This window comes from Salvelinus sp. IW2-2015, linkage group LG30 (genome assembly GCF_002910315.2).
Source record: "Salvelinus sp. IW2-2015 linkage group LG30, ASM291031v2, whole genome shotgun sequence".
NCBI classification, from domain to species: Eukaryota; Metazoa; Chordata; class Actinopteri; order Salmoniformes; family Salmonidae; genus Salvelinus; species Salvelinus sp. IW2-2015.
Window position 1 is genome coordinate 12,114,186 of NC_036869.1, and position 27,525 is coordinate 12,141,710.

Here is a 27,525-nt window from a genome sequence, read left to right on the forward strand (position 1 = left end):
GGAGAGAGATCTGGGAAACTGGTCAGAATTGAAGGAACGATGGATGGTGCTAAATACAGGGAAATTCTTGAGGGACCTGTTTCAGTCTTCCAGAGATTTGAGACTGGGGCGGGGGTTCACCGTCCAGCAGGACAATGACCCTAAGCATACTGCTAAAGCAACACTCGAGTGGTTGTCAGTAGGGGGGCGCCATTTCGACTTTGTAAAAATTCGTTCCCAAATTAAACTGCCTCGTACTCAATTCTTGCTCGTACAATATGCATATTATTATTACTATTGGATAGAAAACACTCTCTAGTTTCTAAAACCGTTTGATATTATCTGTGAGTAAAACAGAACTCAAGTTGCAGCTAACTTCCTGTCAGGAAGTGAGAAATCTGAAATCGATGCTCTTATTCCAGGGTCAGTTTTTAAATTGCATGTGATCTATGAGTCGACATGCACTGCATACGATTTCCCCTAGATGTCAGTAAGCAGTGAGATATTGGAATTGTGTTGCTAGGCAGATCTGAGGCCATATAAAGGCTCATGGAACGGGGGTGCGCTCTTTTCAACGTTCGTCATGGCGCAGAGGAGGACCTCAGGATGGCATTCTGAAAGCTCTCGTTATAGGCCTTAGATATATCCGGCTCTGATTTTATTCGATATAGGTGTTAAAGACATCATAATGTAGTTATTTAAACCGAGTTTATATCAGTTTATATCAGTATATTGCAATTTTCGGATATTTCTTTGTCCTGCGTTATGGTGAGTTGGACACGTCTTCGCCACATGTGCTAATGTTTGCTGCTAATTCCTAAGTTGAAGACGGCAATCTACAACCGAGCAACGATGATTCTGGACAAAGGACCACTTGCTCATCAAAAAGTAAGAACTATTTATGATGTTAATTCGTTGTTCTGTTGAAAAATTTTAAACTATTATTCGGCCATTAATTTCGGTGCGGTCTCGCTTTAGCGCACGCTGTATGTGTAGTAACGTTAATTTTAAAAATCTAACAAGCGGTTGCATTAAGAACTAAAGTATCTTTCATTTGCTGTCCAACCTGTATTTTTTTGTCAAGTTTTTGATTAGTTATTGATTAGATTAGGTGCCTCTCCAAGATTTCTCCCGACATTTTGTTGGCAGCTTGGCTACTATTCTCATTGTATAACAGTTTGTGCCGCTAAATATGCACATTTTCGAACAAACAATATTGTATTGTGTAATATGATGTTATAGGACTGTCATCTAAGAAGTTTGAGAAGGTCAGTGAAAAAATAATATCTTTTGCTGGTTTATTCGTTCGCTACTGTTGGCTTGAATCAATGCTGTTGTGTGGTTGGCTATTGTAGTAAGCTAATATAATGCTAAATTGTGTTTTCGCTGTAAAACACTTAAAGAATCTGAAATATTGGCTGGATTCAACAGATCTTTGTCTTTCATTTGCTGTACGCTGTGTATTTTTCATAAATGTTTTATGATGAGTATTTAGGTAATTCACGTTTGCTCTCTGTAGTTATTCTAGTTGCTTTGGTGAGAGTTGTGATGGTGGCTGCAATGTAAAACTATGATTTATACCTGAAATATGCACATTTGTCGAACAAAACATATGCTATACAATAAATATGTTATCAGACTGTCATCTGATGAAGTTGTTTCTTGGTTAGTGACTATTTATATCTTTATTTGGTCGAATTTGTGATAGCTACCTATGCAGGAAAAAAATGGTGGGAAAAAAAACTTTTGCTATGGTGGTTAGCTAATAGAAATACATATTGTGTCTTCCCTGTAAAACATTTAAAAAATCAGAAATGATATGGCTGGATTCACAAGATGTGTATCTTTCATTTGGTGTCTTGGACTTGTGATTTTTAAGGGGAAATATTTAAATGTATTGAAATGGCCTAGTCAAAGCCCAGACCTCAATCCATTTGAGAATCGGTGGTATGACTTAAAGATTGCTGTACACCAGCGGAACCCATCCAACTTGAAGGAGCTGGAGCAGTTTTGCCTTGAAGAATYGGCAAAAATCCCAGTGGCTAGATGTGCAAGCTTATGGACACATACCTCAAGAGACTTGCAGCTGTAATTGCTGCAAAAGGTGMCTCTACAAAGTATTGACTTGGGGGGTGAATAGTTATGCATGCTCAAGTACAGTTTTTTTGTCATATTTCTTGTTTGTTTCACAATTAAAAATATTTTGCATCTTTAAAGTGGTAGGCATGTTGTGTAAATCAACTGATACAAACCCCCCAAAAATCTATTTAAATTCCAGGTTGTAAGGCAACAAAATAGGAAAAATGCCAAGGGGGGTGAACACTTTCACAAGCCACTGTATGTACTCATTCAGTGTCTGTCATRAAGATTCCTCACCTTTATCCCTGGTAGCCCTGGGCTTCCCTGTGGTCCAGCTGGACAGGCAGCAGGGCACTGCAAACAAACAGACAGAKACAGACATTACATTATCACTACACCTGCAAGGGGCTCACCTCCTATTCGATAGCTACTAACCGAAGAACACCTAAGCTACTTTTCCACATGCAGGTTTGTCAGAATTAAATGACAGCAACAACAACAGTTTATAAAAGAAGTGTGAATTAAGCTGAAGTGTAGTTATTGCAGCAACATTAGGCTCTGAAGCACTTAGTCCAGGGCTCGCCAACCCTGTCCCTGGAGAGCTACTGTCCTGTAGGTTTCCACTCCAATTCTACTCCAGCACTCCTGATTATAATAATTAGCTGGTTGATTAAACTGAGCCAAGTTAGTTATAAATGGGGGTTGGGGCAAAAACTTACAGAAGGGTAGCTCTCCAGGAACAGGGTTGGAGACCCCTGACCTAGCAGACCCTGTGAAAGATGGTTTAACCCTGTGAAAGATGGTTTAACCCTGTGAAAGATGGTTTAACCCTGTGAAAGATGGTTTAACCCTGTGAAAGATGGTTTAACCCTGTGAATTTTTTGTAATATTTTTTTTATATTTTTATTTCACCTTTATTTAACCAGGTAGGCCAGTTGAGAACAAGTTCTCATTTACAACTGCGACCTGGCCAAGATAAAGCAAAGCAGTGTGACAAAAACAACAACACAGAGTTACACATGGGATAAACAAACGTACAGTCAATAACACAAAAAATCTGTATACAGTGTGTGCAAATGAAGTAAGGAGGTAAGGTAATAAATAGGCCATAGTGGCGAAGTAATTACAATTTAGCAATTAACACTGGAGTGATAGACATGCAGATGAGGATGTGCAAGTAGAAATACTGGTGTGCAAAAGAGCAGAAAAACAAAAACAAATATGGGGATGAGGTAGGTAGTTGGTTGGATGGGCTATTTACAGATGGGCTGTGTACAGCTGCAGCGACCGGTAAGCTGCTCTGACAGCTGATGATTAAAGTTAGTGAGGGAGATATAAGTCTCCAACTTCAGTGATTTTTGCAATTCGCTCCAGTCATTGGCAGCGGAGAACTGGAAGGAAAGGTGGCCAAAGTAGGTGTTGGCTTTGGGGATGACCAGTGAAATATACCTGCTGGAGCGCGTGCTACAGGTGGGTGTTGCTATGGTGACCAGTGAGCTGAGATAAGGCAGAGCTTTACCTAGCAAAGACTTATAGATGATCTGGAGCGAGTGGGTTTGGCGATGAATATGTAGCGAGGACCAGCCAACGAGAACATACAGGTCGCAGTGGTGGGTAGTATATGGGGCTTTGGTGACAAAGCGGATGGCACTGTGAAAGACTGCATCCTATTTGCTGASTAAAGTGTTGGAGGCTATTTTGTAAATGACATCGCCAAAGGCAAGGATCGGTAGGATAGTCCGTTTTACGAGGGTATGTTTGGCAGCATGAGTGAAGGAGGCTTTGTTGCGAAATAGGAAGCCAATTCTAGATTTKATTTTGGATTGGAGATGCTTAATATGAGTCTGGAAAGAGAGTTTACAGTCTAGCCAGACACCTAGGTATTTGTAGTTGTACACATATTCTAAGTCAGAACCGTCCAGAGTAGTGATGCTAGTCAGGCGGGCGGGTGCGGGCAGAGATTGGTTGAAGAGCATGCATTTCGTTTTACTAGCATTTAAGAGCAGTTGGAGGCTACGGAAGGAGTGTTGAAGGCATTGAAGCTCGTTTGGAGGTTTGTTAACATGGTGTCGTCTGCGTAGAGGTGGATCAAAGCATCACCTGCAGCAAGAGCGACATCATTGATATGTASAGAGAAAAGAGCCGGCTCGAGAATTGAACCTTGTGGCACCCCCATAGAGACAGCCAGAGGTCCGGACAACAGGCCCTCCGATTTGACACACTGAACTCTATCTGCGAAGTAGTTAGTGAACCAGGCGAGGCAGTCATTAGAGAAACCAAGMCTGTTGAGTCTGCTGATAAGAATACAGTGATTGACAGAGTCGAAAGCCTTGGCGAGGTCGATGAAGACGGCTGAACAGTACTGTCTTTTATCGATGGCGGTTATGATATCGTTTAGGACCTTYAGCGTGGCTGAGGTGCACCCATGACCAGCTCGGAAACCGGATCGCATAGTGGAGAAGGTATGGTGGGATTCGAAATGGTCGGTGATCTGTTTGTTCACTTGGCTTTCGAAGACTTTAGAAAGGCAGGGCAGGATGGATATAGGTCTGTAACAGTTTGGGTCTAGAGTGTCTCCCCCTTTTGAAGAGGGCCGCTTTCCAATCTTTAGGAATCTCAGTGAAAGATAGTTTAACCCTCTGAAAGATGATTTACAGTAACCCTGTGAAAGATGGTTTAACCATGTGAAAGAGGATTTACAGTAACCCTGTGAAAGATGGTTTAACCATGTGAAAGATGATTTACAGTAACCCTGTGCAAGATGGTTTAACCATGAGAAAGATGGTAAAAAGAGACTCACATCTTCCCCACTCCCTTCAGCTTTGCCAGCCCCAGGTGGTCCCTAAAACAKAGCAGAGTGAGTGACAGAGATAAAACAGCACATATCTCTATGGAGTGAGGTCTAAAACAGAGTGTAGATGTCCACAGACACTACAGCAAAGATCTCCAGTGTTCGAGGCTGTGCAATCAGTGTCAAGTAATGCAGGAGTGATACTGATTATCACTCTACATCAGGGTTAAGATGTCAGTATAATAATTGGAGAACTCTTATGACAATATGGATTTTAAAAAAGCAAAGCAGTGTGAAAGCACTATGGCCCACTTAGGTTAATGGGAAAGACCAAAGAGACAAAGCTACATCTGAAACCTCAACAGATAGAAACATAGGTCAGACTCATGATGATACAGATGTTGAATTCACTTATTTCAGGTTAGATCCATAAGTAAGAGGTTAGCATCAGTACTTACCACAGGTCCAGGTGGTCCTGGTAGACCAGGGGGACCAGGGAGACCCAGACCCCCTCTAGGCCCAGGGGCACCCTGATAACAATAGATCATTGCATTTAGAGCTCAAACACCTGGAATGTCCTTCTAGACATTTCAGACTTCTGAAAAGTCTGATATATATTAGTAACAAAATTGTCCACAGGATATCAAAAGGACCAATGAAACAGTACAGAAGGCAGCACATTATGCTAAAATGTTTATTCTATTCTACTGAGCCATTTACTATATGTTCATATTCTTATATTTTATTATTTCTTATTGTCAAATCCTGTACATATTGTATTGTATTGTTGTATTGTCAAATCCTGTACATATGACTAAGAAAACTTGAAACATATCCTGTATGTTTTTATTGCTTATGTTTTTATTGCTTATTGCTTATGTTTTTATGGCTTATTGTCATATACTGTAGTTATGTAGGATGTGATCCTTATTTGAACACTGACCTCAGGCCCAATGTTCCCCTCGTCTCCTGGAGTTCCTGCTTTCCCAGGTGGGCCCTGTAGGGAGCGACATACACAAGTTATACAATTATTCTATAGCCCCTTAGTAGGGCTCGATTAAAGTACTGTATGCTGTCTTAATGCCATTTAGAACACGGGGTGAAGATTCTCTGAAGATGTTGAAGAGTTTGTAGTACATACGGGAGGTCCAGCTGTCGCAGGTCCCTGGGAAATGAGAGAAAACGCTATCAGACAAATCATATTATTTAGCTATAGAAATAAAGTGGTCTGACATGTTCCATGGCTTCATGGCTATTCATGTCAGCAAAATGTTTCCATTAATATCTGACGATCTAAAGATGACAAAGYTAGTGGATACTTACGGGAGAGCCTGCTGGCCCAGGAAAACCTTGAAGTCCCTGTTATTAGACACAGAGCAGTCAGATATTAGTTAACATTGTCCCTGCTGTTACAGTTATTAGGAAGACATAGTTTCTTTAGTAGGTTCTGGTAAGAAAGAAAACTCACTCTCTCACCCACAGGTCCTCTTGGGCCCATTGAACCAGGTATTCCCTTCATTAAAAAGAGAAGAAATCCTTGATTCACACACAATCTACAAACTAAAACATTCTCTCGCCACCAGCTTGAATTCTAATAATATCAGTTGAGTGGTGGYTAGCTGCTGTTAACGGTTCAATGAATAAGGTGATAGAGAACAACTCTGTCTTGCTCCACAAGACAAAATAGAGGTCGAGTGTGTGACAGGAGGTGTGTGTTGTGTGTGGTACAAGTAGGAGGTAGTGATGCTTACAGCAGCTCCTGGTAGACCAGGCATGCCTCTATGTCCAGGAAGGCCAATCTCCCCCTGGTCCCCTTTGGCCCCCTGTGAAACAGACACAACACACAGCTGAGTTACAGACACAACAGACAGCCAAGTTACAGACACAACCGGCAGCTGAGTTACAGGCACAACTGACAGCTGCGTTACAGACACAGCCGGCAGCTGAGTTACAGACACAACCGACAGCCGAGTTACAGACACAACAGACAGCCTAGTAACAGATACAACAAACAGCCTAGTAACAGATACAACAGACAGCCTAGTAACAGATACAACACACAACCTAGTAACAGACACAACAGACAGCCTAGTAACAGATACAACACACAGCCTAGTAACAGACACAACACACAGCCTAGTAACATATACAACACACAGCCTAGTAACAGATACAACACACAGCCTAGTAACAGATACAACACACAGCCTAGTAACAGACTACAACACACAGCCTATGTAAACAGATAAACACACAGCCTAGTAACAGATAACAACACACAGCCTATGTAAACATATACAACACAAGCCTAGTAACATATAACAACACACAGCCTAGTAACAGACACAGCAGGCAACTGAGATACAGACACGACAGACAGCCTAGTTTACAGATACAACAGACAGCTCTAGTAACAGATACAACACACAGCTAAGTAACAGACACAGCAGGCAACTGAGATACAGACACGACAGTCAGCCTAGTAACAGATCAAAACAGACAGCCTAGTAACAGACACAACAGACAGCCTAGTAACAGATACAACAGACAGCCTAGTAACAGACACAACAGACAGCCTAGTAACAGATACAACAGACAGCTTAGTAACAGATACAACGGATAGCCTAGTAACAGATACAACGGATAGCCTAGTAACAGACACAACAGACAGCCTAGTAACAGATACAACAGACAGCCTAGTAACAGATACAACAGACAGCCTAGTAACAGATACAACCACAGCCACATATAGCAGACACAGCCACAGCTAAGTATGGCTCTGTACACAAAAAAAATCTGACAGCTTTATCATCTGTCTGCATCGCTCACCGCTGTTGCTAAGATACAATGTGGCAGTGCCAGTCAGTGTTTAATCAATGAAAGATGTGCAATTCTCATCAGGACAGACAGAGAGAGAGAGAGATTAGAGGCAGGCAAGGTGGAGGAGAGAACACTGATCTATTTTTGCAGCTAAATTGATTGTAAGTAATGAGGTTGAGCTACAGGATGGCAACAAAGAGTCAAATAAATAGTTAGAGAATGAAACACATTTAATAATATGACATCTCGTACTTACAGAAGTGCCAGCACTGCCAGGTGAACCTGGAAGGCCCTGCAAGAAAAAAGGAAGACAGTTGTTGTCCATTCTAGTCATTGAGAATAGAGAAATAAGAAAAGTGCGTACTGTCTGTCTAAGATATCTTACCAATTCACGCAGTTTGAGGCAATATCCAGCATGGTTAATTACATAACGCTATGGTTAATTCTTCATTCTACATGTAGTTTGGATGAGGTGGATAGACTTACATCTCTACCGTCCCTGCCGTCCTCTCCATGTGGCCCCCGGGGCCCCTCAGGGCCGGTGGGACCGGGAGGGCCAGGGATAGGCTTGGGGTCAGGCTGGAGGGAGAAGAGACATCACAGTCGATGAGTACATGAGAAGGAGTGAAGGCCACTCTGAGGGGAGTGGAGAAGCTTCTTACTCCAGCCAGAGTTTGATTGTGCCACTAAAGTAACAAAGCATCAAGGCAATTAGGCAACAGAGCATTGWAGTAGATTATTTGCCCCAAAAAACACCAAGAAAAAAAGGAAGAAAGATAAATACCTCAGCATTGGCATACATCTGAAGAAGCAAGAGAAATAAGAAACATGTAGAGTTAGTGAAGTAGTCACACCACCTTCACCCAGAGTGTCAGAAGAAGCTAAAGCACCTGTCCAAAAGAAACCCTCAAAGCTAGAGGGAATAGACCATTGCCAAATTGATATTTGAATCATAAAGAAAGACATTACTTTTTTCTGCAGTCTACGGGACAATAGGACTGCCCACTCATAATAGCATGTATTCTAATATACAATTCTGACCTGAGGAGTCAGACTTTAATATGCTGACAAAATGGGGCTAAATTGAGAGTGAGAGCCAGCAGTATTCTCTCTGTATGGAGGTAAGTGCTTATTTGACGTACAGTACCAGTCATACGTTTGGAAACACCTACTCATTCAAGAGTTTTTCTTTATTTTTACTATTTTCTACAATTGTGAAGACATCAAAACTATAAAATAAAACATTTGGAATCATGTAGTAACCAAAAAAGTGTTAAACATATGAAAATATATTTTAAATTTTAGGTTCTTCAAAGTAGCCACCCTTTGCCTTGATGACAGCCTTGCACACTCTTGGCATTCTCTCAACCAGCGTTACCTGGAATACTTCTCCAACAGTCTTGAAGGACTTCCCACACATGCTGAGCACCTGTTGGCTGCTTTTACTTCACTCTGCGGTCCAACTCATCACAAACCATCTCAATTGGGTTGAGGTCGGCTGATTGTGGAGGCCAGGTCATCTGATGCAACAACATCACTCTCTTGCTTAGTCAAATAGCCCTTACACAGCCTGGATGTGTGTTTTGGGTCATTGTCCTGTTAAAAAACWAATTATAGTCCCACGAAGCGCTAACCAGATGGGATGGCGTATCACTGCAGAATGCTTGAATTCTAAAGAAATCACAGACAGTGTCACCAGCAAAGCCCCCCACACCATCACACCTCCTCCTCCATGCTTCACGGTGGGAACCACACATACGGAGATCCTCCGTTCACCTCCTCTGCGTCTCACAAAGACATGGCGGTTGGAACCAAAAATCAGAAATTTGTACAGATTTCCACCGGTCTAATGTCCATTGCTCATGTTTCTTGGCCCAAGCAAGTCTCTTCTTCTTATTGGTGTCCTTTAGTAGTGGTTTCTTTGCAGCAATTAGACCATGAAGACCTGATTGACACAGTTGATGTTGAGATGTGTCTGTAACTTGAACTCTGAGGCTAGTATGAACTTATCTTCTGCAGCAGAGGTAACTCTGGGTCTTCCCTTCCTGTGGTGATCTGAAGAGAGCCAGTTTCATCATAGCCCTTGATGGTATTTGTGACTGCACTTGAAGAAACTTTCAAAATTCTAGACATTTTCTGGATTGACTGACCTTCATGTCTTAAAGTAATGATGGACTGCCATTTCTCTTTGCTTATTTGAGCTTTCTTGCCATAATATGGACTTGGTCTTTTACCAAATAGGGCTATTTTCTGTAAACCAACCCTACCTTGTCACAAGATGCCGCCTGGAGAAGAAGGAAGACGTTTAATGTGCCCCCAGGCGATTGTAACTTATTTTTWAAAATGATTTTGTAAATAATGTTACATTATGACCGAAAATATGATGTACGGGCAGGATAGAACAGCGGCGTCTGGTAAGACAAGTGGTGGCGGTACATGTATTTTTGTAAACAACAGCCGGTGCACGATATCTAAGGAAGTCTAGAGATATTGCTCGACTGAAGTAGAGTATCTCATGATAAGCTGTTGACCACACTACCTACCGAGAGAGTTTTCATCTGTATTCTTTGTAGCTGTTTACATACCACCACAGTCAGAGGCTGGCACTAAGACAGCATTGAATGAACTGTATTCCGCCATTAACAAACAAGAAAACGCTCATCTAGAGGCTGCACTCCTAGTAGCCCGGGTACTTTAATGCAGGAAAACTTAAATCCGTTTAACCAAATTTATATCAGCATGTTAAATGTGCAACCAGAGGAAAAATAACTCTGGCCCACCTATACTCCACACACAGAGACGCATACAAAGCTATCCCTCGCCCTCCATTTGGCAAATCTGACCATAATTCTAACCTCCTGATCCCTGCTTAGAAGCAAAAATTCAAGCAGGAAGCACCAGTGACTAGATCAATAAAAAWATTGTCAGATTAAGCAGATGCTAAGCTACAGGACTGTTTTGCTAGCACAGACTGGAATATATTCCGGGATTCCTCCGATGGCATTGAGGAGTACACCACCTCAGTCATCGGCTTCATCAATAAGTGCATTGACGACGTCAATACATACATACCCCAACCAGAAGCCATGGATTACAGGCAGCATCCACACTGAGCTAAAAGCTAGAGCTGCCGCTATCAAAGAGCCCTCCGACAAACCATCAAACAGGCAAAGCGTTAATACAGGACTAAGATCGTAATACACCGGCTCTGACGCTAGTCGGATGTGACAGGGCTTGCAAACCATTACAGACTACAAAGGGAAGCATAGCCGAGAGCTGCCCAGTGACACAAGCCTACCAGACGAGCTAAACTACTTCTATGCTTGCTTCGAGGCAAATAAAACTGAAACATGCATGAGAGCACCAGCTGTTCCCGGAAGACTGCCGATGTGAGTAAGACCTTTAAACAGGTCAACATTCACAAGGCCRCAGGGCCAGATGGATTACCAGGACGTGTACTGCGAGCATGCGCTGACCAACTGGCAAGTTTCTTCACTGACATTTTCAACCTCTCCCTATCCGAGTCTGTAATACCAACATGTTTCAAGCAGACCACCATAGTCCCTGTGCCCAAGAACACTAAGGTAACCTGCCTAAATGACTACCGACCCGTAGCACTCACGTCTGTAGCCACGAAGTGCTTTAAAAGGCTGGTCATGGCTCACATCAACATCATTATCCCAGAAACCCTAGACCCACTCCAATTTGCATACCGCACCAACAGATCCACAGATGATGCAATCTCTATTGCACTCCATTGCACGCCCTTTCCCACCTGAGCAAAATAAACACCTACGTGAGAATGCTATTCATTGACTACAGCTCAGCGTTCAACACCATAGTGCTCACAAAGCTCATCACTAAACTAAGAACCCTCTGACTAAACACCTCCCTCTGCAACTGGATCCTGGACTTCCTGACAGGCTGCACCCAGGGGCCCCTCAGGGGTGCGTGCTCAGTCCTCTCCTGTACTCCCTGTTCACTCATGACTGCACAGCCAGGCACGACTCCAACAGCATCATTACATTTGCCGATGACACAACAGTGGTAGGCCTGATCACTGACAACAATGATACAGCCTATAGGAAGGAGGTCAGAGACCTGGCCGTGTGTTGCCAGGACAACAACCTCTCCCTCAATGTATTCAAGACAAAGGATATGATTGTGGACTACAGGAAAAAGAGGACCGAGCACGCCCCCATTCTCATCAACGGGGCTGCAGTGGAGCAGGTTGAGAGCTTCAAGTTCCTTGGTGTCCACATCACCAACAAACTATCATGGTCCAAGCACACCAAGACAGTCGTGAAGAGAGTACGACAAAACCTATTCCCCCTCAGGAGACTGAAAAGATTTGGCATGGGTCCTCAGATCCTCAAAAGATTCTACAGCTGCACCATCGAGAGCATCCTGACTGGTTGCATCACTGCCTGGTATGGCAACTGCTAGGCCTCCGACCACAAGGCACTACAGAGGGTAGTGCAAATGACCCAGTACATCACTGGGGCCAAGCTTCCTGCCATCCAGGACCTCTATACCAGGCGGTGTCAGAGGAAGGCCCTAAAAATTGTCAAAGACTCCAGCCACCCTAGTCATAGACTGCTCTCTCTGCCACCGCACGACAAGCGGTGGCAGCTTCTACCCCCAAGCCATAAGACTCCTGAACATCTAGTCAAATGGCTACCCAGTGTCACGCCCTGATTTTAGAGAGCCATTTTATTTCTCTATTTGGTAAGGTCAGGGTGTGATGTGGGGTGGGCATTCTATGTTTTGTATTTCTTTGTGTTTGGCCGAGTGTGGTTCCCAATCAGAGGCAGCTGTCTATCGTTGTCTCTGATTGGGAATCATACTTAGGTAGCCTTTTTTCCCACCTATGTTGCGGGATCTTGTTTTTGTACAGCTCTTGTAGCCTACGGAACGGTACGTTCGTTTTGGTTTCACTTTGTTATTTTGTTGCTGGTTCTCATTTAAATAAATATGATGACCACAAATTACACTGCGCCTTGGTCTCCTTCAAACAACGAACGTTACACCCAGACTATTTGTATTGCCCCCCCTACCCCCTCTTTACACCACTGCTACTCTCTGTTGTCATCTATGCATAGTCACTTTTAGTAACTCTACCTACATGTACTATTACCTCAACTAACCGGTGCCCCCGCAAATTGACTCTGTATTGGTACCCCCCTGTATATATATTGCAATTTTACTGCTGCTCTATAATTATTTATTTKTTTTATCTCTTATTCTTATCTGTATTTTTTGAAACTGCATTGTTGTTTATGGGCTTGTAAGCATTTCACTGTAAGGTCTACACCTGTTGTATTCGGCGCATGTGACGGATACAATTTGATTTGATTTGATTGGCTCAAACGCATTAAGAAGGAAAACAATTCCACAAATTAACTTTTAACAAGGCACACCTGTTAATTGAAACACATTCCAGGTGACTACCTCATGAAGCTGGTTGAGAGAATGCCAAGAGTGTGCAAAGTTGTCATCAAGGCAAAGGGCTACTAGCTACTTTGAGGAATCTCACTTTTTTGGTTACTACATGATTCCATATGTGTTATTCATAGTTTTGATGTCTTCACTATTATTCTATAATGTAGAAAATAGTAAAAAATAAAGAAAACCCTGGAATGAGTAGGTGTGTCCAAACTTTGACTTGTACTGTATTGTATGTATTGTAATCATGGCACTCCTACAGTAGTATAACAGGCCATCCTATCTCCTCACATTTTGGCAAGTGCAGATTCACAGAAGCCAGTTAGTGAAATCTATGTTACTGGTCGATATGAATCCAAACCCAAAGCAAGTAAAGACCAGGTGGAGACAAGGTCGTTGTTGTTACCTCTGTGATAGGCAACTCCTGGCAGTTCTCTCTATTGGCTCTCTTCGGGTCACAATGGATCAACATCCACTGAAGTTCAAACTAGAAAAAGACAATGGCATGATATTGATCATATAACATGACTCATATGATAACGCTTACTGTATAACAACGCACCACTGGGGAACCAACACCTTCTCAGCCTTAGCCTGATCCCAGATCGGTTTGTGCTGTCTTACCAACTCCAACTCTGTCATGCCAAACAACGACCATAAGAGTTGGCAATACAGCACAACCAGATCTGGGGCCAGGCTATCCTTGCCCTGCTCACCACAACAGAAGCATCAGCGTCAGTATCCAGCCTCCCAATAAGCGTATCTCCCTCTGTGTTGACGGGGCCTTTCCCCTTGATGGGCTTCTTGTCCACGGGCTGACAGTCCACATACAGGGTGACCTGGTCTCTCTCCACCCCAATCATCACCTGTAAGGATATGCTATAGGGTTACTGTTGTTGATCCTCAGGGGCCACCGTAATTCATGTCATTGCGAGACTACTAGCTAAATAAACCAGTTTAGAAAATGCTAATTAGTGATCAGTTATCACTAATTACATTGTATCAGGAGTAGGGTTGCACATTTCCAGTAACTTTATCAAAATTCCTAGGCTTTCCAGGATTTACAGCTTATTCCCTCTTGATTCCGGGATCTTCCATCCGAGACTTCTGGAAAACCGGGGAGTTTTGGGATAGTTACTGTATTTTGCAACGCTAACCAGGAGTGCCATCACTCATTCCATCACCTTGTGCCACTTGGTGTTGAACAACACAGAGAGCCCTGGGAAGGTGACGGTCTGCAGGTTGCCATCCTGGCCCATCAGGAAGTACTCCAAGGCCTGCTGGTCTCCATTCAGCCTGAGCCCTGCCTGCTTCCGGCCGTCTTCATCCACCACCTGCCACACGTTCCACACCTTGTTCACCGTGTTCTTGATCATACGGAATGTGACCATGACAGAGTACTCGTCAGGGAAACCCCAGGGGAAATTGAGCCTGGGTGAAGAAGAACAGAAGATGAAAATGAAGATAAAGATGGGTGAGAGAGGGAGGAGGAGAGGAAAGGGTTGATACATGAAGGAGTCCTCAACAGGGAAGCCCCTAGGGAAGTTCATCCTCAGTGGGAGAAGGATGGATGGACAGAAGAAAGGGTTAAAACGCATCTTTACAAAATCGTCATTTGAATCATTCTCATAAAGAATGCAGTTTAGTTAGAGTCATAGAGAAGAGGGCACTGAGAGCGACGTTTCGCAGTGGGTAAAAAAAAGCAGCTTTCCATCACACACAGTTTGGTTCTATGATTTCAGATCTCTAACGTTGGCTATTGTCAAAGACACTCATCATCACAAAGCAGAGGTAAAACTGCTGCAGGCCACGATCACAAAGCATCACACACAGCGCTTAATTTGCCTTCCAGCTCCTCACGCCCACCATAACATTATGAATGGAGACATCAATCAAACCCTAACACTTTTAGGTTAAAGCTCTCCATCCCTCACTCTTTCTCTCTCTCTATCCTCCATCTCTCCCTGTCTCTAATGCATGATGCATTCATAACGCAACAGTTACAATTACTCCAAAGGAACAAGGAGGCCCTTTATTTCCACATCAAACCCTTCTGTTTTTAACAGAAGCAGAGCCCCAGTGGCTCTGATCAACAGATCAACCAATCAGTCGACCCGTCTCTGTTTCTAACATGCAGATTGCTCTCCAGTCTCTCCAGTCCGAAACCTCTAGGCTGGTATTCATTAAGTGTCTCAGATGCTGATCTCAGATCAGGGCCCCTCCGGTCAAATCATTATTATCTCAAAGGGAAAACTGATCCTAGAGCAGCACTCCTACTTAAAGATTTAGGAATACGAGCCCTGGGGTTTTAACTAGCCAGGCCAAGGGCTCCATAGGTGGTGCCTTTATGGACGGGAGCTGCAGAGCTGCAGCTGGCTTGTAAATGGATCAAGACAAGGCAATAAAAAAGGAGTTTCCTGTAACCCAATAAAACAAATGAAGACCACTCTCTCTAACGTTCCTGCAGTGTGCCTATGTGTGTGTGTGTTTGTGTGTGTTGAAGGCACCTTGGGCGAAGGTATCTCACAGCCTATGCCACAGTTTGATATGTGTGGTGTTTTAGGCCTTATCCCCTGCAGTGATCAGGACACAGGTATCGGAAATGAACCTTTCTGACGACAGACTTCAAAGCCCAGACAGACTGGCCACTGGACTCCGAGAGATAAATGTTTTTGTGATTAGCGTCACGTTGTCCTGAGTGGCATGAGGCAGACTGGAAGATGTCAGTATGTTACATAACAGTTTATGTGAAAACAGGACCAATACAAGTCATTTGCCAGACCAGCAGTGATACACCAGAAGACAGCTTTAGTTATGTAAGAAGGTAACCACGTAACAACAACTTCTAGCCTACTAAGCAATATGAAAACAGTCTAAGCTGAAAATGAAAGTTTGTGCACTGGTTTTCGTATTTTCTTTTTACAGGGTAGAATACTAGGCTAGAGGATCCCCACACGTAAACTGCTTGATCTAGGCAAGACACAAACACACACACACACACACACACACACACACACACACACACACACACACACACACACACACACACACACACACACACACACACACACACACACCCACACACCCACACCCACACACACACACACACACACACACACACACACACACACACACACACACACACACACACACACACACACACACACACACACACACACACACACACACACACACACACACACACACACACACACACACACACACACACACACACACACACACACACACACACACACACACACACACACACACACACACACACACACACACACACACACACACAGGAAGGTGCTCGGGCTGTCATCACCTGTCTCTTTTGATTTCCAGAATCCTTTATGAGCACAGACAGAAACAAGTGAATAAAACTACAACTAAAAATGCTGCATGATGAAATATGTTTCTATGTTTCTGGTACGAGATGTTTAATGGTTACACGAGGTCTGGGCGGGTGGGGTCCACTGCTTTCCCCCCTCGTTGCTAAGAGATGCCAAATCAGTTCAGACATGTTGTTCTCTGCCAATTATAAGCTGTTTCACAGAGTGATAACACCTGTCTGAGACCTGCAATAATACAACACCTGCATCGACCCAGGGGAAAGTATTTATTATGTGTGCGTGCGTGTGTGTGTGTGAGTGTAGCGATTATGTGTGTGTTTCTGTTTCTGGTTTCTTCATTCTTTCTTCACCTGGTAGGTATTTGAAAGCTGGCCTCCGTATTGAGCCAGAATAATACAACACCTGCAGCAAGCCTGGACAAGCTCCAATATCATGTTTKTTTTTCTATCTTTCCTTACCTGGTAGGGATCTGGAAGTTGGCCTCCCTATCGAGGCGATATGCCACCTGGAGAGGAGTGGAGCCCTCCACCTTCCTCACCCCCTTCAGAGGAATAACATCCAGCTGGAACTGGGTGATCAGATCAAACCCTAAAAGAGAGGGAAATGGATTTTCAGATATCTCCTGTTGCAGTATTATACAACTGGTGGGTCTAATTCTGAATGCTGATTGATTAAAAGCGCATTCCAGCCGATGTCTATTCCACAAGTTACCACCGGATAAATGTATGATGTTAAAAMGCCTATTTACTCTGTTCCATCTGACTGAGCAATCCACTGTCTRATTAGCCCAGCCATTCAATTTATAAACTATAAAAAAACATCTAGACATTATCTCACATTTCTTTTAGACTAACATTTGGTTTTCAACAGTGGATATTTGTATAAACATTGCTGTCTGTCTCTCCGACATTTGCAACATTGTTCCAATATTCAAATTTGATCTCCAGCTGTCCCATAGTAATGAAAGTGTTGGGAGTCGGGACAAGACAGGCAGGCAGTGWTTCTTAAACAGTCCTGTAGTTTAGCATRTGCTTCATCTGACCACTTTTTTATAGACTGGTGCATATTCACGAAGTGGACATTTTGGAATGTCAGTGTTTTCCCACTTTACTATGTTTAACGGTTTATTCTTGTTTCATAATCTGTATGCAAAACAGSGTGCAGTGATATGACAAACATATGATTCTAATTAGTTGTTCTCTTATACGTAGGCCTGTACCTTCCCTGCCRGGGCTCGCAACACATTGTACACCATGTGATTTGAAGGTAGATAATGCATCTGTTCCTACCAGGGTGCTGGTACACACTTAACATCTTGCTGAGCTAGAATTGTTCCTACTAAAATCTATCAGGCTTCAGCGGAATATTTTATGTGGCTCATTTGAAATCTAAACGTGTCTCAAGCCATTAAGCATTTAGACAGCCCAGCCTAGTTCACTAAGCAATCACAGCAGCTAGCTTAGTTGTGATGTTCTGTATTTTGCTTCCTCAGGGATTTCTGTAAACCAAGGCTAGTGGTTTCCTGGGCATTTAAAATGTAAGTCTATGCTGTCTAGCAAAGAGAAAAACCACAGGGACTATAGTGTTAAACTACTGCTCCATCCCTTCTGACCTGGTCTGTTGATGTGAGGTAAGACTCGGTTACAGAAAGACATGTCAAAACTACTAGCTCAGACCTCCTGGGATGTCTTGTAGTGTTTGATACAACGTTGAGATATGTAGTATGTCTTCCCATGCAGGTCTCCTTTGATTACGTCATAAACTATATCCACATCTCATGGGACAGGGCGCAAGCAAGATATAGCCAAAGACATACCGGAAGMAAATTGTTGCTGTTTTACAGTATGTCCAACCAGGGATGAAGAGGGCTAAGTTAGTACGCATATTCACAGAGTCATAGTATCTATACTTCACCTGGAAGGTCATCTTGTCCATTTCTCATGGGAGGGCAGACAGCCGTGTCCCCATCTAACCTGTTGAGATCTAACTCTGACGGAWAACAAACAGAGACAGAAGCTTGGTTAGGATGTTTCCGTTCACAGCATTTACATTGGAGTTATTTAGCAGACACTCTTATCCAGAGCGACTTACAGTAGTGAGGGGATGCATTTTGTACTTTTTCCTGTACTGGTCCCTCGTGGGAATCAAACACACAACTGTGGCATTGCATTCACCATGCTCTACCAACTGAGCCACCAACCAAACACTGAATCAGAATTCACAGAGGCAACTCCATGGGAAAGCCACAGGGAGATCAGGCAACGGTCAGAAAACAAGGTAAGAATGTAATTCACCTTACACTCTGGATTCATTTTTTATGTTGGTTATTCTTAAAGCTGTGGCATCCTATATTTGATATCACAAGCACACACACAGGTATGTAGAAAAGTATCAGATGCAAAAGATAACAGCCTGGTCTCATAGACTAGACAAAACAAATTAAAAATGTAAATAAGGGACACTCAAATTAGTATGTTACTTTTGGTATGGTTACATAAGACAGAAGGTTACTTAAGGCAAAAACGAAAGTAGGGTGGTTGGTGGGTGTATAATGTGAACGTCTAGCAACTCAAAGGTTGCGTGTTGAAATCTCATCATGGACTACTTTGCAATCTAACACTAACCCCTGGCTAATGTTAGCCACAATAAATTGGAATTCATAACATATTATATGTTATTATATTCTTTGCAAATTCGCAACATGTTGAACATACGACATACAAGATTTACATTTACTATGCTACGTCTACACCTGAGCCTAGATTGAAGATAATGTTGATGTATGTGTGTAGCTGTTGTAGCGTGAATGTGGATCGGGGTAAGGCCATATCGCTCATGCTTGTAGAGCACAGGAGGCTGATGAGGGGAGAATGGCTCATAATAATGGCTGGAATGGAGTAAATGGAATGGTATCAAACACATGGAAACCATGTGTTTGATGTGTTCGATACCATTTCATGAATTCCATACCAGCTATTACTATGAGCCGGTCCTCCCCAATTAAGGTGCCACCAGCTGCCTCTGTTGTTGAGAAACTGACAGGTAAAACCTCTTCTCAGTTTATTAATCTACAGATGTAGCATCTAAATTTGATCACCCTGTTGAAAACATGTATTGTATTTGAGGTTCAAAAAGGCTTCTGAAGTTTGTAATTTCCACTTTGAAATTTCAGACTTGATTGTCCCTTATGAAAAATGTATGAACCCCTACAAAAACATAACAATTCACATTTTCTTTTTCTGCAGGATTATTTTCCTGCTGCAGCAAATGGGCTCAAATGTAGATGCTACATCTGTACRTGTGATTTATTGAGATGAAAATCTCTCTGTGGAACTAACTTAAAAGGCCATCAATAATCAATCACACTGTTGTGCTATAATTTCTGCTTTCATCCTCAATGTTTTTCTCGGGTGATTGAGTAACCTATAATATTAGTCTTGTGTATTTAGTATTTGTTTATGTACTATAACCTACATATCTGGCTGGGATTAACTGTCATTGGATTAATTGAAAAAGAGAGCTACTGTAATGTAACTGAAACCMGAGGTGATTTTTGAAATGTCCTTCTCAACTAAAGCTTTAAGTGAATCTTGAAACAATGAGAGCGGAAACATTTGATAATGTTTCATTAAAGAGCCTTGCTCTACTGTCGAAGTATTATCTCAATGTGAAACTTCTAAAGTATTCAGAGAACACATCTCCTCCTCTTCTCCCCCTGTTTGATTTGAGGATGAAAACGCAGTGCAGGGGAAACTAGGAAACAAAGATCTGGAAGTAATGAAACAACGCTGGGAGCCGGAGGGCTTCTAGCCTCTCCTCCCAGAGTCAATAACCTGATTCAGCTCATTTGGAGGTGCAGAGTGTGGAGGCAACACATCTGGAAGACCCTATCGGTTCCACCATAACTGCTGAGTAGAGGAGATACTTTGGTGAGATGGTATTTATCCTGTGTGTTTACTAGCCATAAACACTTCTCTCGCTGTGCAGTGGGAGCTGTAAGTAGTTAAACACTCCCTCCCCAATACCATGGTGTGCGTCCCAAATGGCATCCTATCCCCTATATAGTGCACTATTTTTTTTTTACCAGATCCTTACGGGCCCTGATCAAAAGTAGTGCACTATAGTGGGAATAGGGTGCCATTTGGGATGCACCCCATGTGTTTTAGCAGCCTATTCATTACGCTAAACGAGCAGTAGATGGAGATGGACCTCAGCTCAGCTTTTACGACACCGCCGTCACGTGTGACTGAGTGCTATAAGGATGACTAGTGGATATAAGCAGACCCTTTCCAAAAGGAAAGTAATCTAGCTACGTATTAGACCACACATCATGTGCTTGTACTGCAACAGTAAACCATGCTATAAGATGGTATTCACTTTACATGTAATAAGAATAAACATTTTGTTTGTAAGTATACCCCAAYTCTGTATTGTTTTTGTGTTGATGGTGAAAAACATCCCATAATGTGGATAGATGTGTTATTGCATCTCTCTGACAGCTTGCGAGAGAGGCCTATACAGATGCAGGATCTTAATTTGAGCAAGTTTGCTACATTAGGAAAATAATGTGAATTATTATGTGGATTATAATGTRGTTGTTTTTTTAATTGTAGGGGTTGAAACATTTTTCGTCAGGGCAAATTAAGTCTGACATTTTTAATTGGAAATTACAAACATTAGAATCCTTTTAAAACCTCAAATACACTACAAGTTTGCATTGCAGACAAAAACAGGATGATCAAATTAAGATACGGTATCTGTAAGAATTAAGAAACTAGAGATTATCTGAATWAATTTTACAGACTAGTACAGTAGGCTACACTACATCTGCTGTTCCTGTCTTAATCTTAGATTTGCATTTGTATTAAATGGAATGACTTGGGATAGTATTCCTGAAACAACGTGTGTGTTTTGATACCAAAATCAAAAGTAGTCGTGCAAACAAATACCATATCCCAGTAGTACACTGTTACGTGTCTATCATGAGCCTGAAGGCTTCTGGGTAACTTACGGCCGAGGGCAGGAGAGAGTAGCAGAGAGAGGAGGGCCATGCAGGTAGAGGGGTACAGCAACATCGCTGGGTGCTGTGGTCGCTTCCTGAGAGAAGAGAGAGAGGGAGAGGGCGAGAGATAGTGAGGGAGAGGGCAAGAGAGAGAGAGAGAGAGAGAGGGCGAGAGAGAGAGGGAGAGCGAGAGAAAGGACAGCTGGGTCAGTGATCTGATGTCTTCAGTCATCATGTCTACCATCTCTGGCATGATTTGATAAAGCTTTAGAGTAGCGACACACATTAAAAGACATTACAACGCACATAGACACATCAATATTATCTGAAAGGAGTGACAAATGTGTCATACTGATCAGTACGATCAGTTTGATCGATGAAGACCTCATGACAACACAAGCACATGTTATCATGGAAATACAGGAACCCATTCATTTCTCCTTTTGCAGGTAATGGAGGAAACTGTGACAGGATGACGTGCATAAGCAGGCGAGTGTTGTTTTACTGATGCCAGACATGAGTGTACATTGTCTAATACATTAGCTCAACTCCAGAGTACGAATGTCTGTCCATACTAAGTAAGCTTACAGAAATAGTGAAGTAATAACTACACACAGTAAAGACAGACATTGTGTCGTAGAAAGCAGCAACAGTGAAAATGACTTGCTCGAGACGGCCATTGTTGTCATACATAGGCCTACACCACATAATAATGGCCGGAACGGAGAGAATGGAATGGCACCAAACACAAAAAACGTTGTGTTGTGTGTCCTCAGACCGCTCCACTGGCCTTGTTTTCCTCAACCTTCCTCAGCCCCTTCATCAGCCCTATCAGAAGGRTGACAGGCAGGGTGATATGGAGTGATGGCCGAGGGTGTATATGGAGGTCTTTTTTCATAAGAGAGATGACGTGTTAAAGCCTTYATCCGCATTAGGAGAAACAGCGCCGTGGGCTGCCCCCTGGCAAATTTGCTATTGCTGTTGCTTTGTTTATTAAACGGCAGTGAGGATCTCCAGCGTCAAGAAAAAACAATCGCAGTACATACTCTGCTGTTCTATCAAGAGAGCAATGGTGTCCTACGAAAAAAAAAGTGTTTTCTGTTTGAAGTAACGTCTTCATTGTTGTAATATCGCAAACGAARGTGGCAGTTTCACCGCTACAGATTCCAACTTTAAGGAGACAGGGAAGACAGGGAGAGAGAGGGGGGTGCTATCAGAGAAATGAATAATGGCTTACTCAGCAAGGTCCCTACAGAGGAGGGAGGGAAGAGGCAGTTAGCCACTAACATATGTCCTTCACCATGGAGGACACTGCCCAAATCACTACAGGCTGGCAGCCCTGCATCTCCCCATGCCCATTAATCTARCTACCAGCCTGGCAGCCAAGAACAGCCCTGACCTTATAATGGTTATGGGGAGGGCTTTCACTGACAGGAACCCTGGACCACAGTACAGTACACCCACCAACACAAACCACTGGACTATATGGATCAGGTAGCTATTTGTTTGCTTTACTGTGAAATGATCTTGCCCTGCACTTCCATATATGGCCACTAGTTGTGCTGAGCAGCTTTGGTGGAGAGAGAGAGAGAGAGAGAGAGAGAGAGAGAGAGAGAGAGAGAAGAGAGAGAGAGAGACGAGAGAGAGAAGAGAGAGAGAGAAGAGAGAGAGAGAGAGAGAGAGAGAGAGAGAGAGGAGAGAGAGAGAGAGAGAGAGAGAGAGAGAGAGAGAGAGAGAGAGAGAGAGAGAGAGAGAGAGAGAGACAGAGAGAGAGAGAGAGAGAGAGAGAGAGAGAGAGAGAGAGAGAGAGAGAGAGAGAGAGAGAGAGAGAGAGAGAGAATAGAAATGTAGCACTAATTGGGGTTCATTCACAACAGAGATGTCCTTCTGTGCTATCAGCTTTTGGGCATTTCAATTTGCATTCGTCCTTAGATCCAGTCTGATGTTGTAATATATAGGAAAGGAAAGCTTAGCGTTCTTTGATGCCTTGTGTACAATAGACTCCCAACCCCTCGAGATAAACTGTCACAGCAAGCAATAGCATCAAAAACATTCTGACACTGATGGTCTGGGAAAAGCTTGACAGCGGTCTTAACATCAGCTCTTGAGCTGCAGAAAATATATTTGGAAAAGCAATTGTGTTTTGACTTTTTCCCCATACTATGTTCTCAAGAGCACAGTTGAAACTATAAACCAAGTCAACAGGGCAACAACCTCAACAACTCTATTCTCAGTGGGAAATTCTAAATCAATATGCTGCATCTCAGACAGAGTCTCTAGTCTCTAGTACTGTGTCGTGAAAGGTCAAGGGCATTACTGATAAGAACATAAACATCTTCAAGATTGTGCCTCTTTCATCAAGAGCAATTACAACTCTGTGATCAGTCATCCCTCTCCCTGAGTGAAAAGCACAGTGTGTGATCTCCAGCATCCAGAGCTTGTTTGAATGTTTTCTGGCCTTSTCGCTGTGCCACCCATATGGCCTTGTCTTCCAGCGTCCCAGAGCCTGGACCGTGTAGTAAGCCAGCTCTSCAGCTCTCCTGGAGTGACTTCATTGCCCTCATTTGTCTTAATTAGACCAACTGGACCCCCGTTACACTCTCTGCTGCTCAGCCTTACAAATTAAACCTATCACTCACTTTAATTAGTAAGCTAATCATTTGGGAGCAAAACTTTAGGACTATAAAAGTCAAAAGTATGTGTGTGTGTCACTCTGGTCCCCACTGGGGCTATTTGAGAGGCKAGACTGCTTTTTAACAGAGCAATACGCCATGACAAAGACACAGTTGACCACCCCATTGGAGAGGTAAGGAGGAAAGGAAGGCTGGTTCTTAAGGTTTAACAGCTTTAATTTCCCCTGTTTAAATACCCACCAAACAAGGTTTATAGTCTGTGTGTGTGTATGTGTGTGCGTGTGAGTGAGTGCGTGCGCCAGATTATAAAGCTGTGCTATCTCAGTCTTGGCCATGGAGCTTCGATTAACCAGCCCCAATATCACTGGTTAATTTCAAGGCAGTGTAAATTCAAGCACGATTATTTCCTATTTCTAACAAAAGATGTGTAAGGATTTTTTTCCRAAAAAATATTGATTTGTCATTATTCTAGAGTGAGTCAATGGTTCAGGGGAATCTGATACTAGAAATCAGTCAAAATCATTAAGTTTTCTTWAAAAAAAAAAAATCWGATTAAATATCTCACTAAATGTATTAGTGATTAAACTAGTTATTTCCTACCGAGCAATGTTTCCCTAATCTCTCCTATAGTACCCCCAGCCCTTCCATTTATTTYAWGTATTCCAGTTGTAGCACACCTGATTCAACTGGTCAATTAATCACCAAGCCTCTCATTACAATATTTGAATTGTGTAATCTGGCTCTGGAATACATCAGATAAGTGGAATGGCTGAGGATACAAGAGGAAATGTTTGGGAAACACTGCTATTGAGAGAATGTCATATTGTTCATCATTTCCTAACTAGCAAGTCCTCAGACTAGAATGAATCAATCAAAAAAACATATATTACATTAAGACAACAGTAAGCCTGACTAAACTCTTACCTCACGATTTCCCCACATCAAGGTCAGAGTCAAGTGGAACACACTGCTAATCCACCCAGATATTACCACTTCAACATATAAATAACTACTTTAATAATACATGTTTCATTCAGAAAGCTCTTACCTTGTCAAGASAGCACAGTGGTGCTCCATGTTTTGCTCCCGTCTAGGAGCGAGGGGCGACGCAGGGCTTTAAGAGCGGACAGACGGACAGACTGATAGCAGTGGGTGAGGTAGAGGAGCAAAAGGAGCAACAGACATGAACGTTAGGTAAGTTCCCCTTGAAGATCAGTCCTGGTGCTGGGAGAGCATGGTGAGGACTGACTGGTGGGACCAGGGCTGGGGATGCTCAAACTGGGGCTGAAGACACATAAAACCCGCTTCAATGGGTTCCCATTGGACAGGAGCTATTCAGGAGGTGGTGACTAGGTTTTATTACCAGCACTTAAAAGACATGTTGGAGGCCTCCAGGCCATCCCTTCCTCCTGTRACACCTTGCTCCTCCTCCCTCCCTCTCTTTCTCTCCTTCACTGTGCCCCATAATGATATGTGTTGGCTGTGTGTAATTCTGTTAATAATTCTGTTTCAGGTTAGGGATAGGGATGCCGTAGGAGAGGGTAGAGTGATGGAGGAAGGAGGATTTAATCGTGTATGTCATTTACTGTACCTGAAGAATGCCTCTATAGTGACTAAATACCTGCTTTTTAATTCAAAGGTCCTGGTCCACACAGACAGGGTGGTTTGGTTTTACACGTCTTATATTTCTTTGGCCCCCGAGTGGCGCAGCGGTCTAAGGCACTGCATCTCAGTGCAAGAGGCGTCACTACAGACCCTGGTTTGATCCTGGGCTGTATCACAACCGGCTGTGATWGGAAGTCCCATAGGGCAGCGCACATTTGGCCCAGCGMCGTCCGGTTTAGGGGAGGGTTTGCTGGGTTAGGCTGTCATTGTAAATAAGAATGTGTTCTTTACTGACTTGCCTAGTTTAAATAAAGGTTAATTAGGTTAAAGGTTAAAGGTTAAATTATATAATGGAGTGTGTGATTGGCTTTTTAGAAAAGTTGGTGAAAGATATATTGTATGTTCAGCTGTTTATCAAGTCCTAGGGACAACTACAAAAGGCCTGGAAATGTTACATTGTACAATAATAGACTAGTATGTCGCTCACAATATGTTTTATTACATAGCTGTACATTATTGCATATCTGTCAAGTGGAAAAAAATATATACAMTTGTTTCTTTCTGTCAAGTGAAATTGATCCTAACTGATTCAAGTACTGTATGTTTAGTCATAACTACATATTAGTCAATCAAATAACTATCTAGCTATCCTATCAAGTATCTGTAACGATCGTCGTTGGAAGGATGGTCGGACCAAGATGCAGCGTGGGGTAGGTTAATCATTTTATTTATGATAACCGGCACAAAACAAGAAAGAGTAACAAACGAAACGTACCGCTTTGTAGGGCTAAAAAGCAACAATACAAAAACAAGATCCCACAAACAACAGGTGGGAAAAGGCTGCCTAAATATGACGATAGACAGCTGCCTCTGATTGAGAACCATACCAGGCCAACATAGAGATACACAAACTAGAGTACCCACCCTAGTCACACCCTGACCTAACCAAAATAGAGAATAAAAAGTCTCTAACTTCATAGGCCTACAGTACAGTGACTGACTGAGTCTCCCTACTGAGTTGTGTGAGGGTGATCATATGTCCATCTAGGTTTTATTTTTTTTATTTTACCTTTATTTAACTAGGCAAGTCAGTTAAGAACAAATTCTTATTTTCAATGACGGCCTAGGAACAGTGGGTTAACTGCCTGTTCAGGGGCAGAACGACAGATTTGTACCTTGTCAGCTCAGGGATTTGAACTTGCAACCTTTGGGTTACTAGTCCAACACTSTAACCACTAGGATACCCTGCCGCCCGTAGGTAATGGAGAACGCGTGACTTCAATGGAAGTACAGACCGATAGAAAGGGGGAGGAGAGGAAAGAGAGAAAAGCCAAAACAACTTGTGATTATTCAGCCAGACCAGACCTCATGACTAGCAGACTCATAACCTACTGAGTCACATTCAGAAAAGCCAGACAACAGCCTGGTCTGGTCCGTCCTGAGAGGAACTCTCTGGGCTTTTACAACGACATGTTTAGACTTTAGCTCAACCGGTTGATACAGTCTTATTGTGTGTAGGAGACACGGGTTTGAACTCAGTTGGTCAAACACACTAGGGCAACTGGCAGCCTAGTGGTTAGAGTGTTGAGCCAGTAACTGAATGGTTGCAGGTTCAAATACTCTAGCTGATAATGTGAAAAATCTGTTGATGTTCCCTTGAGCAAGGCACTTAACCCTAATATGTTCCAGGAGTGTTGTACTACTATGGCTGACCTTGCAAAACAACACATTTCATTGCACCTATTTGGTGTATGTGACAATATAACACCTATTTAGTGTTGTGTAATGGAATGTGTGTTGATCAAGTTTTGATAG

The 27,525-nt window shown here is 42.8% G+C and overlaps 1 protein-coding gene across 2 annotated transcripts in view; it reads right to left on the reverse strand.

Moving 5' to 3' along the window:
• The window catches only part of LOC111955282 (collagen alpha-3(IX) chain), a 42,187-nt gene extending 16,807 nt beyond the window's left edge, over positions 1 to 25,380 (reverse strand). The window contains exons 1-18 of one of the 2 annotated variants that reach the window (XM_023975462.2): positions 25,154 to 25,380; positions 21,482 to 21,567; positions 18,385 to 18,459; positions 16,929 to 17,058; positions 14,299 to 14,545; positions 13,831 to 13,980; positions 13,521 to 13,601; positions 8,454 to 8,471; positions 8,156 to 8,248; positions 7,926 to 7,961; positions 6,601 to 6,672; positions 6,318 to 6,362; positions 6,173 to 6,208; positions 5,991 to 6,014; positions 5,793 to 5,846; positions 5,308 to 5,379; positions 4,859 to 4,900; positions 2,356 to 2,412 (exon numbers count right to left, since the gene is read on the reverse strand). In XM_023975462.2, coding sequence (XP_023831230.1) covers positions 2,356 to 2,412; positions 4,859 to 4,900; positions 5,308 to 5,379; positions 5,793 to 5,846; positions 5,991 to 6,014; positions 6,173 to 6,208; positions 6,318 to 6,362; positions 6,601 to 6,672; positions 7,926 to 7,961; positions 8,156 to 8,248; positions 8,454 to 8,471; positions 13,521 to 13,601; positions 13,831 to 13,980; positions 14,299 to 14,545; positions 16,929 to 17,058; positions 18,385 to 18,459; positions 21,482 to 21,567; positions 25,154 to 25,182 — 1,347 coding nt within the window. In that variant the 5' untranslated portion in view covers positions 25,183 to 25,380. The remainder of the gene's footprint in view (positions 1 to 2,355; positions 2,413 to 4,858; positions 4,901 to 5,307; positions 5,380 to 5,792; positions 5,847 to 5,990; positions 6,015 to 6,172; positions 6,209 to 6,317; positions 6,363 to 6,600; positions 6,673 to 7,925; positions 7,962 to 8,155; positions 8,249 to 8,453; positions 8,472 to 13,520; positions 13,602 to 13,830; positions 13,981 to 14,298; positions 14,546 to 16,928; positions 17,059 to 18,384; positions 18,460 to 21,481; positions 21,568 to 25,153) is intronic. The other variant, XM_023975463.2, reaches the window with a different exon arrangement.
• Positions 25,381 to 27,525: the final 2,145 nt, after the last annotated feature.